At 35.9% G+C, this 16,856-nt stretch overlaps 1 protein-coding gene across 5 annotated transcripts in view; it reads right to left on the reverse strand.

Annotated features, from left to right (window-relative positions):
* Positions 1 to 943: 943 nt before the first annotated feature.
* The window catches only part of PCGF5 (polycomb group ring finger 5), a 111,870-nt gene continuing 95,957 nt past the window's right edge, over positions 944 to 16,856 (reverse strand). For 4 of the 5 annotated variants that reach the window (XM_061195227.1, XM_061195204.1, XM_061195212.1 and 1 more), the window contains exons 8-10: positions 15,570 to 15,659; positions 8,547 to 8,606; positions 944 to 2,374 (exon numbers count right to left, since the gene is read on the reverse strand). In XM_061195227.1, coding sequence (XP_061051210.1) covers positions 2,327 to 2,374; positions 8,547 to 8,606; positions 15,570 to 15,659 — 198 coding nt within the window. In that variant the 3' untranslated portion in view covers positions 944 to 2,326. The remainder of the gene's footprint in view (positions 2,375 to 8,546; positions 8,607 to 15,569; positions 15,660 to 16,856) is intronic. The other variant, XM_061195235.1, reaches the window with a different exon arrangement.

Consider the following 16,856-nt stretch of genomic DNA (forward strand, 5'->3'; position numbering starts at 1 on the left):
GTTTTGGCACATATTCCATTGCATTTCAATAAAAGTGTTAATATATTAACATTAAATAAAGGAATTTTATATAAAAGTATTCTCAGTTCCATAATTGCTTCCTATATATTTCCTTGGAAAATAGTGACATTACATAAGATGAGGCAACAAGCCAAATTTAATGAGATCACGTATATAAAACTCATTTAAGGCTGCAAGTTTTGTCTGGGGACCCAAAAACATCCAGGTCTCATTTGTGGTTTTTAAAATGCACTCTCAATTTATTTTGAGTTAATTAAAATCAGCTTCCATAAGTAATCACTGACCTAGATGTGACAAGTTTACAAGAAATCTAAAAATTTCTTTGGGATGTCAAGGAACTGCATTTGACAGCGTAGCAAAATAATTTCTGTAGCTGGGGAGTAAATTCAGTTTCTGGTTTAGGGTAATGGTCTGTGCCAACCATTTTTAAAGAGTAAACAAAAATCTGCCTTTTAAATTCTCTTTGTGAGCCCCTCCAAGCACAAACACAGTCTAACAAAGTGAAATTTTAAAAGTATTGCCATAACCTTTTTCACAAAAGTCAGGCCAAAAACAACAGAAAACTTTAGACTTTTTGACTTAAAACAAAGATATAAGGAAAAGATAATTATGACGTTTCAGCCTTTTATATTGTGAAATGCATCAAGATTTAGCTGTATTTTGTATGTGTTTCTTGGTGGTACACTGTTTTATTTCTAAGAAGCATTTTGAGATTCAGAAGGCATTACCTTGTGATACATTTTACCGGAAAATGTAGCACATCTACTATGTATACAGTATAAAAACTATGTGTGTAACACACAGATTGTGCTCATGTCAGATTTCTAGAACAAATATTTTTTCCTAACTTTCAAAATTATTTCCTAAGTATATCAGAGGTTAACTTTGAAACTGAGGAAATAGGCCTAAGTTTCAAAGCAATTACTAAAACTTAATTTCCAAAGAAGTTTATGAAAAATAATGTAAATGTTAAGAGGTTTAAAATGAAGTTCTTCATATAATTTAAGGTGACAAGACTTTTTTTGACTTGCAGACTCATCTCAAAATGAATGGAAGACTTAAAAAAAATGCAAACTCAAGGACATTATCATAGCTCTGACCTTAAAGAACTTATGTATAAAACAATAATCCCATTTCCCCCTGATTACTACAGGATCTAAAATGAAATATCCTCAAACCATTAATTCTGGTTAGCATATTTATCTACTACACTGCACTTTTTCTATTTTATGCATATGGTTTGGAAATGTGACAGGTTACTAACAGTTTTAATCTACAATTGCTTTGAGATTTTTGAAATCCATAAAATAGCTAATGTCACCTGCTCTAAAAATCCTAATACTTAAATCATCATAACCTTCTGCATGCCACAATGACACACACCTAAGGCCAACTGAAAAAGGGAAACAATGTACTTCATTAGATAAGAGCCACAGTATAACAATGCACACATAAAGTGGGCTACATGACGGCGATGACATTTCATGAAGCAGCACCCGCTCGTCATAAGGCATCATGAAAGATTAACCTCACTTACACATTAATTTTGTTAGAAGTAAATGTGATCAGCTGCCAACATTTCAAATGGTTGTGAATCTCACTTCAGCTCTCCAAGAAGTCACATACGTTTTCTGGAGGGTGAACAGGCCCTCCCTGTGCGACTGGTAGACTACACAGACAGATGACTCAAAATGCCTACAATTATGATGTGCTCTAATATAAAGAACAATTGGAATTCTTCCCCAAAGGACTTGCACACTCAAGAGTGAACTATTTTGCACACAAAAAGCTTACTGAGAACAGGACAGTGGCACAAGGACCACTTTTCTAAATATATTTCCCATACAAAATAATTTCAAGATATAATAATTATTAGTTCCTTGTACAGTACTCTATTTAAACAAGAATTAATCAAATAGTAAGTATGTGAAAACTGCAACACCACAAAGATTGAGCCATATTACTAGTGTAATCAAACATGAGAACAATCTTGGAACAGGCAAGCAAAATATTCAGAAGGCTGAATCGTGGCTGCACACCTAACTGATTTCAACCATGACTTGTATTGTACACTGTGAGACAGCACAGATACCTTATGCAGATGGTTCAGTAGCAGAATGGCACTTGGTTTGCTCTTAATAGAAACAACAAAAATGCAACTGACAATCTAGAGACAGACAATGGCCTTATTCGCATGCTGCAAGTCTGGTTGTGCCCCCCCAGTCCACACGCCGTTCACTGTGCAGTCTGTCGATGAGTAAACACGTAGTGCAGGATTCGTTCAGTGGGATCTAGGCCCCGTGGTCTAACCAAAATCAATCCTTGGTCGATACTGCAATACCATGGGGTATGACTATAAAATAAAAGCAGATGATGAATAAGACTGCTGATATAAAAACAATATAGATTATACATAAAAGACTTTAAGAATGTGCAGTTATAGCTTACAGTATTTCCTGGTACTGGTGATTATGACAATTAAGGTTGTAATTAAGACTATATTTTTAAACGGCTACTATTTTCTAGAATCAGTCAAGTTTTCCATAACTGGCAACAAAGGTCAAGCTGGAAGGCCTGCAGATGTCATACTGCTTGCATATGTGAATAGTACTAATGTTAATACTTAGGGCGAGGCAGGGCCTGTGGAGGATGGAAAGCTCTCACCTGCAGTCACCTGTGGGGCTGAACAAGACAAGCCCGCAGGCCGGACTCCGTCAGGGCTGCTGTTTGCGAGAGCCCATCGAGTCACGAATTAACAAAGACCTCCTGCTATGAATCTAGGAAAACTGGGATAGTGTTTACAAATCACACATCTTAACTTTGACACTTCTTTTTAGGATTTAAAGCTTAACTGTCATTTAAAAGATGTTGAAAAACAAGTAACTGTTAGACGAAACCGCCTCCTTTCAATAGTTGATACTACTAAATATTTGGACTTGACTATTATATAACTGAATGGTTCAGACTGTCCTTCGGTTTTGCTCTACGTAGGGAAGGTATCATACATCAACATACAGCACTAGAGAGGAAACAGCTTCCTGTGGTAAAAGCCACACTGCTACTTCGTCTTTTTTACCCTCTGTTTTGTCATATCACATAGAACTCAAACATCAAAGTCAGAAAGGGTCTGTAGAACCAATGGTTTTCCTTTTCTTAAAGGTGCAGATTCCCCTTTTTAAAATGAAATTTCCAGGAGCTACTTTTATGAAAACAAGAAAGGGCTGAGATGGCTACTGACTTGTTTCCCCCCTTGTCTCTGTGTAGGTGAATGCAAAAATCCTGTCTTTCTTTCCTATAGACAAAAGTGGTAGACTGAGATTCCAGAACCCTGAAAATGACTGTTTCGGTAGGTATCATCGCTATGCTACATCCTGGGAAGTCTCTCTCACCATTCAGCTCAGGGTTGGACTGGAGGGTAGGAATAAAAATTCCTAGATCTTGCTGTTCCCAGCTGAAGAAGTAAGGTGATGCCCTACAGTTTTCTAAGGACTGGAGTAAAAGTCACAGTCTCTCAGGGTTTCCATGGTCTAAATCTATTGTGGTTAAATTTTGCTTCCTTGTTTTTATTTAAACTTTATTCTGTTCCCTCTGAATCAGAATATCTGTGAGTGGGACACAGAAATCTGTATTTTACAAAACTCCCTGGGTTTTCTGAAGTTCAGGCCGAGTTGGAGACTGCTACCTAGACATCATATTAACCTAACTTGACTACTTCCCATCCTACCTGACCCAACCCAGAGCTTGCCTCTCATTATAATAATCTTTCTAGCTTTGCTTTCCATTCCTGTTGAATCTGCATACTTTCTGCAAATAATTAAGTCACTTGTTCAAAAATCCATTCATCATGCATAGAAGAATCCATCACCAATTCTACTAGGATGTACGAAGAGAGGGAAGTAAAATGGCTTGGTTGTCAGTGGTTGGGATTTTCTCAGTTTTTGGCTGAAAATGGTTTTGTCTTCTCCTCCAAGTAACCATTTGTATGTGTGTGTGTCCTATGACAATGTGAAGTTTAAGAATTACTGGTGTTACAAAACTGGAAATGGTTAAGGTAAACCTTAAGTCCTACTTGTGTTTCAGCTTGCCTTCCGAAGTAAAATGGCACTGCACGCACTGCAATGCAATGTGGCCTATCACTCCCCTTAGTGTCGCGGGACTGCGCTGAGGGGCGACTGCCAGTCCTCGGTCTCGTCATTTAGTAAAAGAATCCATACTTCCAAAGTGTATATATTTCACATGTGATAATTTTAGAAAACGATAAAAATTGACTGGTTGATGTACTATTTTTCTTAAAAAATAAATTATTTACCATAAAAGTAACTTGGTTTTAGATTTAGAAAATATAGAAAACCACCAAGAAAAAAAGGAGAATCATTTAAATCCCATACCCAAAGATAACCACCATAGTCATTTTAATGTACATCCATCTAGTCTTTTTGTCTACATTATTTTTCTTTTTAAAACTGGAATCACGCTACACATATTGTTTGGTAAATAATTTTGTCCATAAAAGAATTTTGTCCATTAAAAAAATTTCATAAACTTATTTCTACAGTATTTAATATGGTCATATGTGATCATTTTTAAAGGCTACATATGATTCCTTTATAGAAATGTACAATAAATTATCAACAAATCTTTTACTGTATATTTTAATTTCTTTTTTTTTGCTATTATAAATTTATTGTGACCCAATGATCTATTCCCCACTCCCCAACCTATCTCCCCTGCACCCTTAGGATTGGTTCCTAGAAGTAGAACTGCTGATTCAGACAGCATAAGCATTTTAAAAGGCTTTTTGGTAAATGCTATCACACTGGACTTTAAGAAAGTTGTTCTATTTTTACATTTCTGGAAGAAATATGAGTGCTCATTCTTCAGTAGCCTCATCAATAATGAGTACTATTCCTTTCCTCTCTCTTAATTTGGAAATTTAATAAGCATAAAATAGTATTTTATTTCTTCTTCCATTTTGACTTCTAAATAAGTTAACCATCTTTATATGTTTACTAGCCAGTTGTGTTTCCTTCTTTTGTGATTTGTCTTATCATGTCTTTTGTTCATTTTTCTATGGAAAGGTGAACCCTGTCCTACAGATTTGTATGGATTCTTTACGTATTAGGGCAGCAAATCTTTCTGTCATATATTGCAAATATTCCTTATTTATGGTATTTTTGCCATGTACTTTTCAGTATTAGTAGTCAACTTGGTTTGTTTTCTTCCCTTTTACAAGTACAATGAGAAAGGCCATCCTCACTCTGAGGTTAGTTAGTTATGTTTTCTTCCTGATCTTTGATGGTATCATTTTTAATGTGTACCATTTTAGCCATGAAAAACACCTATAATGGGAGGTATGGATTGAATCCCCCCACCCCATCACCACCACCAAAAGTCTCAGCACAATTAACTGAAAACAAACCCTACTAGATCACATCCCACCCCAACATATATGCTCCAAGTTCCCCGATTCCCCGGTCAACTGCTGTCTCTGCTCCAGGCCCTTGGCCACCTTGCAGCCCTCAAACCACCAGACACAACCACATCTCTGGATCTTTGCACTGCGTGCCCTAGGCCTAGAGGGCCCTACCCCAGACAGACACACAGCTATTACTCTCACTTCTTTCTGACCAAAAATCCCCAACTCAAAGAGGTCTTCTCTTGGCTATCTTATCTAAAATATTCTATTTATCTACTTTAATTTTTCTTCTAACACTATAAATTTTACTCATTTATCTTTCATCTGTTATCATTAGAGTATAGGTTCCATGAAGGAAATGAATTTTTTTTTACTTCTGTGTTCCCAGGGCCTAGAAGATTGCCCAGTGCATAATTAAGGGCTCAATAGATATTTGTTAATCTTTTTACCCTCCACTAATTTGAAATACTCTTGATAGATTCATGTTCCTGAGCTATTCTTTTTATTCATGTGTCTATGTTTAAGATAGTACCGGATTTTAATTACTTCGGCTTTAAAATACATTTCAGTAGGTGGCCATGCATGTGCCCCGTGATTACTCATTTAAAAATGGGACTGACCAGAGGCACCAAGTTATATTTCCTGATGAACTTCAGAATGACTGACTTTGTCAAGTTAAACAAGAATCTGGTAAAAAATGTGTTTGAAACTATATTAAACTTCATAACTTAATTATGGGAAGAACTGACATCACTATAATATTTAATGTACTAAATTTCCTGTGCGCAAAGTGGGATTGTGGTTACATATGAGAAGGTCTTTGATCTTAGGAAACATATGCTGAAGTATTTAGAGGTCGACTGTCATGATACGTGCAATTTAATTTCAAGCGGCTCTGTAAAGAAACAATAGATATATTTATAAAGAGATGAACAAGATAAGGAGAAGAGGAAGAGGGAGAAAGGGGGGCAAAAAATGTAGCAAAATGTTAATTGGTAAATCTAAGTAAAAGATATTCCTTTGTATTACATCAACTTTGTTGTTTTGAAAATTTTCAAAATAAGAAGCTTGCAGGAAAAATTAGGACTTAACATCAAATTTTATCAAATGCCTTTTCAGCATCTACTAGTATTTATTTGACTTAGTGTTTTTAGGATGTAATATATATATAATTTCCCTCTCCCCAGCATGAAGCCATTCTTGCATTTCTGATTAAAATACTACTTAGTCTTGGTTTATTATTCTTCTAGCATATTATTTTAGTATATTTAGTATGTTATTTATCATCTTTGTTTTTATGTTCAAAATAAGATTTGATACTCATTTTCTAATTGCAGGTTCTCTGTCAGTTTCTGCTTTCACGATTATGTTACCTTTGTAAAATGCATTTGGAAAAATTCCATCTTTTTCAATGACTTAAACCAATTTAGAATGAGAATGATCTATTCCTTGAAAATATGAGAGAACGTGACCATTAAAAGTAGTTTTATATTTAGGTATCTGTAATTTAATTTTTTTTACGTCTTCCAAAATTTACATTTTCTTCTTGGGTGAATGTTGGTCCACTATTATTTTCCTAGAAAACTGTCTATTTCATGAAATTTTCACAAAATTAAAACATTTAATAGTATAAAGCTACACATATAATACCTTCTTATAATAGTGATAATTTTTTCCTTGAAATTTTCTAGGTGATTTTTGGCTAAAGATGTTCTGACAGGACTATACTCTATAATGAAGTGTTGAAGTAAGAAAAGGAAGTATGTGTGGATTTTTGAAAATTTGGTCTTATTCTAGTTCTCTAAAACTTTAGATCAGAGTTTAAGAATATCTCTATTTCTCAGGAAATAAATAGACATCAGTGCCAAGAGTAAAAGCAAAAAGCCATGTATGTATGAGTTATAACTAAAGGCAGGAGCAGCACTACAGTTCATCCCCAAATCAGCCGTGAAGCTAAAGTCAGCTGAAACATCTACGCATCTCTCACCAGCTCAGTTAAATTATTTACTCACCCCTCACCCTCAACTGCATAATATAAGGAGAAGGATGAGTTTTTTTTCTCCAAATGATTTTCTATTGGCCTTTATAGTTGCTAAATGTGCTTACTCCATTACTAAAAACAACAGGACTTAAAAAGTGTGTATTAAGAAACACACATTTTAATGACAGTGTGGGGATTTCCACAATCACAGCACTGACAATGAGACTGAGGGAAATTCTAGATAAAATGCTAATTTAACATTTTTGATTTGAAGTGGTTCTTCTAATACTTAACATATATTTATTTGTCCCAACCCTAAAATTGCAACATCAGAGGTAAGTCTGCTAGTAAAGTTTGTTATATAATTACAATTCTCCTTTCTTGGCTCCAAGGAAATAATTATGAAGACTACTTTAATTTCTGGGATAAAAGAACAATGGAGATTTTTAAGAAATGCCATGGTTAATCCATGGATTAAGGTTGATCATAGATCATCTCTATACTCAACAGTAATCCTTACTATTCTACACTTAGTCTCTTCTGTTTTCCAAATTTTTAAAATGTACTTATATTAGATAAACTTTTCTCAGAGGTATGTTCCCGTTTTCTCAGTGCATTACTAAATCAGTTCACTATCATTTCTGCGCTAGAAGAGGTAACTCAAGTACAGTCCTTAGGACAGGGCCTAGTAAGCAAGCTCACAACTGCATTTAGCTGTTGCTGTTATTTAGCTTCACCTAATCTGGCCTTTTATCTTTCACTTGTGGGTGAATGATTAAAAAAACACACACACAAAGAAGTGTTAAGTATAGAGCAGAGATCCAATACGGAGCAGAGATTTCTCATGGGCTGAAACCGGTAATTATTAAAAATTCCTGAGGCATAAATAATGGCCTTAACATTTATAACTTCATTTTTAGTTTGGCAAAATAAAATAGATAATTCAAGAGAACTAAAATAATGGGAAACTTTGGGGATATAAGTTGAAAAGACGAAGTTTTGTAGCTCAAGTGAGTCTTAGTTTTGCAAAGTTACATGTCTTAGGAACTTGAGTTTGGGGTGAAAGCAGTCACCTTTGTGGCAGGCAGGCATCATAGGGTCATATGTACAGTCGTGAGTGCCTCTTACCTGATACAAAGGGCCATCCTGAGGGCAGACTTGCGAAGCTGAGCAGTTCAGACACCGAAACTGCGGAGGAGATGAACTCATCAGATAAGAGGCATCCACAACTGGATACATATTTAAAATATTTTAACGTCAAACATGAGTCAACATGATTAAGTAAACACTTTCCAAAATATGGTAGTTGTTTTTGGAAAAAGTCTTTAATAACTTAGTGACTGGTAAATTTTAGCTTGAAATTATTTTAGTCTCTAGATATATGAGTTTTGTTAATATTCTGCAAATATTTACCAAAACGGTGACCTATCCTTTCCATCTCCTCTTCAAATACTAAATTCCTGAGAAAACCCTCGCCTTCTCAATCCAGGAGGGGCCCTCTTTCTTCCAACTTTTCCTGTGAGTAATCTCTCCTAGATCTCCTCTTCAACCACCCTGAGAGGGAACACTGTTTGAGGATCTCAGAGCTCTGAGAGGGGCAGGGAACTTGCCTCAGCCTGTAAGCGATCCATGTTCTGTTTTAGATTAGGTTCTTTATATTCCTCCGATTAGACTCTTAGTCTCCATAACTATTTTAATAGCATTAGATTGTGAGCTCTTTGAGTCTGAATCTTATTCATATTCGCAATCTTAAGAGCTAAGGCACAGAACTGGCACACAGCAGCCACTCAAATGTTTTATGAGTAAATCAATGAATGAACATATTTTTAAACTAGTGAGTAGATTCATTTCTAAATCTACCATCTTTTAACGGTTAACCATTCATATTAAAAAATCATTCCTAAATCTTGATTTTTCAATATTATCCTGAACCCTTATTAAGCATAAACATGTTAACTGTAATGGAATTATGAAACATAACACACTTTAAAATTATGCATATATGAATTCAACATCGTGTGCTTTTTCAAAACAGAAAAAAAAAAAGATTAAAAATATGTGAGATACAAATTAACCAGGATAAATCTAACATCCCAGAGCAGGTTTTTAAAATATACTTTGGAAGAATATTTAAGTAAGCAATTATTAAAACAAATACACTGGTAGCTTTTAAAATAAAATTTTAGATATTTTCCATTTCCTGAAAGACTTTAGCAATTTTTTCCCTAGAAGTTAGTCCTTGAATTTCTGTACTGGGCTCATCAACATGCTGTAAGACACGCCCAGCACTGCTATCGTTGACAACCTTCCCCCTTCTCTCCGAAGACTCCCCACACTGGGGCCTATCAGACTTTGCCTAACTACGCAAGTCCCAAATAGCATTTAACAAGTAAAGAGAGTAGAAAGAGGCAAATTTCACTGTTTTTTTTTTTTTTTTTTTCCTATTAATCTCTTTGGTATCAGTCAAGGTAGATGTTTGTTTTTCCTAAAATTGCTTGGTAATGCAAAGAAAGCAAAGCAAGACAAACGTGGTGCGGTAACTTTAGGTAGGGGCTGGCAGTGGTTGTTGGAAGAGAGAAAACCAATCAGGATTATCTGGGAAAAGGGGGAGTCCTGAGAGTAGGTACTCAACCTACCCAAGGAAAGGTAAGCAGGAAGAACATGAGTTCAGGGTGAAAGCTGAGGCTGAAGAGACAGAGATATTAACAGTTAGCTTGCAGACATGAGACTAAGTGTAGGAGGAGAGAATTATAATAATAATGAAAGCAAACATACATACGCTATTAATAAAATAACATTTATTATGTCTGGCACTCTGCTAAGTACTTTATTATATAATATTTCATTCTTACTAAAATTTTTCAAGATAGGTATTATTACCCCAATTTTAAGGACCAAAAAACTGAGGCAAAACTATGCAGCGGGATACAACTGGGAGGAAATAGCTGCAAAGTACATAATAAAAGATGAATATCCAGAATACATAAAGAGCTCCTAGGAGTCAGTAAGAAAAAGATAAACTTCACAATGGAAAAAAGGGGCAATGGATATGGAAAGAAACTTCACACAAGAAATACAAAATTGAAAATATGAAGTGTTGGTGAGGGTATCAGAAAATGGGCACTCATACATTATTGGTATGACTATAAACTGCTAAAAACTTTTTAGAGGACAATTTATCAGTATCTATCAAAATTTTAAACATGCATACTCTGCTGTAAATCCACATCTGGAATTTAGCCAATAAATATGCTTCCACCTGTGCAAAAAGATATACACACTGGAATACAGCATTGTTTGTAATGTCAAAATATTTGAAAAAAATCTAAATGAGTCAAATCAAACGAGTATATTAATCAAATTATGCTACAGCCACACAAGTGGAATACTATCAACTTGTTACAAATAATTATTTTAAAATTTACTGATTCTCCACAAGACATATTAACAAATGAGAAAAAGAAGCTGCAAAACAATACATATGAACCCGTTTATGTTTCAAAAAATGTGATGAACACTGCATGGATATTATAAACAGAATCCATGTAATTAGATTGGTGATTAAGTTCCTTCTAAACTGAGGTCTAATTCTTCAATTCTACACCCTCAATTTATGGATGTGGAAACTACAGGGCAGGCCAGTGGTCATGGATCATGTCCCCTAAAATCATCTTACTCAAAGGGTGGCCCAAATATCAGGTGCACCGGCAACGCCTGGGAGCTTGTCAGAAATGCAGAATTTCTGTCCTCACCCCAGAACTACTGAATCAGAATCTGTATTTTACCAAGATTCCCCAGGTGTTTTGTGATTTGCATTAAAGTTTGAGAAGCAATGGTTTAAAAAAAGGTACATTTTCTCCCACTAATAAGCAAAAGATGAACACCAATCTTGAGGTGCAAATACTGTTATGAACAGAAAAATTTCTGGGACTTAGCTAAGTTTGACTGGATATTTGATTCCTAAAGATAAAAGTCTTTCAAAAATGCATCACAATGAAGACAAGGATCCAGAAAGAGCACAGAGGACAGAAAGCAGGCTGAGCCTGAAGTGAAACCGTCCCAGGATAAAGGGGAGGAGTGGCCCAGATGCTGTGTGGCACAGGCAGAAATGTCCTGCTCCTGAGGAGTGGAGGCAAAACTGACTCCCCGAGGTTCCCCCTAGGAGTCTAGCAAGAGGACAAGGCCAAGAGGTGATCTGAATACGGGGGATCCTGCCTGAGGCAAAAGACCCAGAAAGGCAGAGGTGGCATCCAACATGAAGAGGGAAGAAAACCACAGACTCTACTCAGAGACACAGAGAAGAGTCCAGAACTTCAGAGGGCACCCCACAGCACCAAACAGAATAAAAGACTGCAAATGTCAGCCAAGTCAATCAAGAAATTTAATCCAATGCCAATCACAATCCCATTCTCAAGCTCACCTAAACAATAAAGGGGGAAAACTAGCCAACACAATATAAAAAATAATAATAATGAGCTTTTTCCTAACAGATGCTGATAGACATCATAAAGTAACCTAGAAGGCCCAACTATTTTCCTTATAAGTTAGTTTGGACTTTATTTAAATATATCCCAAAGAAAATGGACAATTGAGGAGTTTTAGATAGGGGTGTTATGTGATCAGATTTTTATAAAAGCTATGATGTGAAATGCTGGTGTAGGATAAGTCCTACTCAGAAGAACAAAACAATGTCCAGGAACATAGATATACACATCTGCATGTGTACACATATGTCTAGATACATATGCACAGATAATGGTGACATCTCAAAACAATGAGGCAAAGTATGACTTATGCAATAAACTGTATTTCTGGCAAAAAATTCTTAGAATAAGTTTTAGAGTCTTAGCCTTGTTGTAGGTGTGTGTGTGTAAATGAACAAATCCCAGGTAGATTAAAATGTTTTAATATAAAAAAGTACCAGAAGTAAGTGAAAGAACCATAAGGCGGTCATTAGTTTAGGAAATATGCCGACCCCAGCCCAAGACAGAGCCAGTTAGCAATGCCAGTAGAGACAGTAACGAGAGCTTTTCAGACAATCTGGCATCTTGCTGGCAATGAAGGGTAGAGATGGGAAAGGATGTGACTGCAATAAATATGCTGGAAGGGGCTTAATCAAGAAAGAATTGTTTTATTGTTAGTTTGTCCATTCACTCCAACTGTCAGAATTCATCAATTATAATAACTCATAATTAACTGGAACATGAGCAAAAATTTAAAATTTGTTTAACAGAAAACAAATGGGAAACAGACTGAAATAAACAAAGTGATCTTTAGGCTATATTTTGCCTAACTACTACCTTATAAAAGACAAAACTTTCATTCAATTTACTCTTCAAACAAATACTTACTGAGTATCTGTACTAGGCACTGCTTTAGGTGCTGGAGACTGAGCAGTGAACAAATAATCATTCCTACCCTCAGGCTACATTTTAGTTGGGGACAAACAATAAACATACAGAAGAGGCATAGTGATGGTATGAAATACTGTGGAGAACGGCAAGGCATGACAAGGGGTTAAGAGTGCCAGATCAGGAGAGGGGTTGGACTATTAACGGAAGTCAGAGGCCTCACTGAGGAGGGGATGTAGAAGCAAAATTCTCTGAGTGAAGGGGGTAAAGGGAACAAGTTAGGTGGATATTTGGGGAGGCAAGGGCAAGCCTGGCATGTTAGAGGAAACAAACACAGAGGCCAGTGAAGCGAGAGGAGGGAGCAAAGGGTAAGAGCAAAGATGTCTTTGGGGAAAACTGTGTGGGGTCCACCATCTATAGGTCCCTGGAAGGACTTTGGCTTTTATCTAAATGCCATTAGATGGTAAGGGAGAATTTAGAGCACAGAAGCGACATGTTCTAACTTGTGTTAAGAGGGTCACTCTGGCTGCTGTGTTGGGTGAAGATGGGAGGGGGCACAGGTGGCAGCAAGAGTAGAAGCATGGGATAGGGAGGGTAAGAGGGAGACGCAAGAGGGAGGAGATATGGGGATATATGTATAGGTATAGCTGATTCACTTTGTTATACAGCAGAAACTAACACACCACTGTAAAGCAATTATACTCCAATAAAGATGTAAAAAAATAAAATAAAAAACTAAAACACATAGCTGTGAGAAATTAAAGATGTTAAAAAAAAAAAAAAAAAGAGTAGAAGCATGGAGCCCAGTTAAGAGACTTTTATAGAAATTCTGAAGAAGAGTGCCAGTGGCTTGGACCAGAGTGACAGAAGAGGAGGTGATAAGGTGTAACTGGATTCTCATTATTGTATTTTGACGGTAGAGGTCAAAGAATTTGCTAAGGATGGATGAAACTCATCAGGACTGACTTTAGGGATTTGGGTCTGAGAAACTGGAAAAATGGAACTATTAATCTTGGAACTGCTGAGAATGTGAAGGCTGAGGGAGAAACAGGTTTAGAGGAGGAGAACAAACAAAAAACAGGGTTGTCAAGCCAAAAAAATGAAATGGGCTATTACTTTACTGTTGTACTAAGTATAAAATGTGGTATTTTTTTCTATTTATTGGTTGTTTTCACCTGAATAAAAATAAGGTACTAAACCATTTTTTTGAACCAATTTTTATTAAAATATGCCTTAACCAGGGAATTTAAACTATTTGGAAATGTGTAATCAGAAGCACAACTGTAGTAGACTGGTTTCTCTTTATTAATAACAATTTCTATGAATTAGCTCTTTCATGCTTTGACATTAAAATAACTGGCAGTGTGGGAGACCTTTGGGAAGGGATCTGGTGAAGGACAAGTGAGTATCAGTAGATGTCTTGCAGTGGATGACGAGTTACAGCTCTTCAACCTTAAGGCAAACCTATTCATAATGATGATATCAAGCACTAACACATACTGAAGTGTCCAATGAACTATCAAAGAAAGCTAAAATTACACCAATATTGTGGTATTACTATTATGTGTAATACCACAATATTTAGGCCCCAGCAGGGCCAGGCAGGAGAACTGACTACATCTGTAATCTGCACTTGGTACCCGAAACATTCTGGTTAGATGGATTAAATGAGAGTGATGTATGTACAACCATTTAAAAATATATAAAATGTCATAGGCAAGTAGTAATTTACCAAATACAAAGACAATTAGAATAAAAAAAAAAAGGAGCCCTAGAGAGGTTTCATGAGTTCCTCAAGGCACACAACCAGTTGGTGGCTGGGACTAGAACATAACTTATTCCTCCTGGTCACGAGAACTCAGCCTCACAAGGAAGGCGTCATCCAAGTGGGATGTGAATAGAAAAAAATTCTGAATTAAGAAGTTACGTGCTTCATTTATTATTGTATCATACCAAGACAGTTCTTCTGAAAAAAAAAAAAAAAAGTTCCATAGATGTTTACATTCAACATAAGTATGTTTTTGAGCCACTGTAATTGTGTGAGGCTGCATTTCTTAATTTTGTGTTTTTTATAATTACTACTGTATTCCTTACTGCTACATATCAGCGTTATAATCCCTAGCCCCTCAAATTTCCCTAATATCAATGTTACATATAACTCAGATAAGATACACTTGAACCTTCTAATTAACCCTAATCAAAGATATAGTTCAAAATACAAACTCTTTTTGGGTTTTTAAAAAAATTTTCTTAGTTTCCTCCTTTTAATCATCTCTCCCATATTGCCTGGGGCCTAAGGTACAACAATCTAATTCTGGCATCAGAAACCACTGCAAACTCACTTACCCTTCGGTCCGATTTTATACTTTCAATGTAAAGGTGGTACCTGAAAAAAAGATTATCTAGATTCTACCCTATCTGTTTCCTCTACCACAAACAAAAAATATCTTAACCATTAAACATACTAGTCAGGGCAGAACTTAAAAGTTCCCATAATTTACTGGGGTTTAAAAAAAGGTAAGTGCTATCTCCTCCGTCTCTAGGTTAGCTGAGTTCTGAACATATTCAAACTGATGTTTTAAACTTACCTTAAATATAACAAAACCACATCTAACACACATCTCAGCCTTGTACTTGGGACCAACCATCATGGAGTAGCTGAGAAACAGTAAGAGGAACCAGTTTCTTCCCTCCCAAGCTAGTTTTTTTTTTTTTTAAAGTGTCTAAGTAACTGTTAAATTTGAATAACATAATGGTAAAGAACTAAATATACACGTAGGTAAATATAAAAGCAATTTACGTTTTCGCCTCTTAGTCGCCATCTTGTCATGTAGATGAACTCCATAGTATGATCCTTCCCCATAATTTCACCATTGCACAGCACATCCAACTTTAAAAAGAATAGTTAAAGATCCATTAACATAAATAATTCTCAATTCATAAGTGTTTTACACTTTTTTTTCCAAATTTCAAAAAAGATTCAAATATTTATATCAAAATAGAAGTAGTGTCCATTATTTGAAAAGAACACTGGATCTTTCTATTAAAAGCACTGCCTCATCTCATAGGTATTAACAATTCAGATATAATTAACATGAATGACTGTCTGTCTTGTCCCACATACCTCTATCTCAAGTTCATCACCTAATTTTGAAACGTAATGTGAACTTTCTTAGTCTATGTCTCTGTGCAGCCTTTGAGATTTAGACATATTTCTGTGATTTCTTACTGAATGAGAAGGAATTGTGGAAACCTTATAATTCCTCATGGCACATTTGGCTTATGAATTCATCTCTCATTTGAAGGAGCTGCTTTCCTCCTCTGCATTAGTTTATATTTGCAGTGGGTAAATGAATGGATATGGATACATGATTTTTGGGGGCTTCAAGGCATTCAAGCTGACAGAACAATTAGGACCAGGCCACAGGCCTGCGTCTCCCAGGGCTCTCCACCTCTCTGCTCTGCTTAGCTGGTAACCTGCATAATATTTACCATGCCGTCTTCCCACCTTGTATGGAACTTCAAAAAAGGGTCATACTTATCAATGCTCACTTTTGCTCTAGAGTTGCAGCAACCAAACAACCCCTGCTCCCCCCAAGTCCTTAACAAGGCCACAGGAGCTGTGGCTATGATTTATGAATTCAACAAAGCAACATTAAACAAGCATTTATCATAGATCCCTATAAATGAAACATTTCTGTTCTCTAGAGATTAAAAGCAAACTGATAGGATTTAATTTAAAGTGTGGAAAGGAGGAAGAAGAATGGCTTTTAAATAATTCTTGTCTGGCTAGAGAGAGACTGGAGTTTTGAACTTTAAGTCTAAAATGAGTATAGTTCCAATTGTACTAGATAAATTATTAGCTAAATTATATTGATTTTTGGATGATTTATGGTGACTTAAATGGACCTCAGAATGTTTTTCAGACACCATTTTATTTTTAAAAGAACAAAGTAGATAGTCTTATTTTCTTTATCTTGCCTGTAAAATAAATTCATAAGCAAAGAGGTAGAGGGACTTACTTAGGATGCAATTCCCAACTAGGTACGCAGCTTCTATTATAGTCATTTGAAAACCAAACCATCCT

Source organism: Eubalaena glacialis, chromosome 1 (genome assembly GCF_028564815.1).
Source record: "Eubalaena glacialis isolate mEubGla1 chromosome 1, mEubGla1.1.hap2.+ XY, whole genome shotgun sequence".
NCBI classification, from domain to species: Eukaryota; Metazoa; Chordata; class Mammalia; order Artiodactyla; family Balaenidae; genus Eubalaena; species Eubalaena glacialis.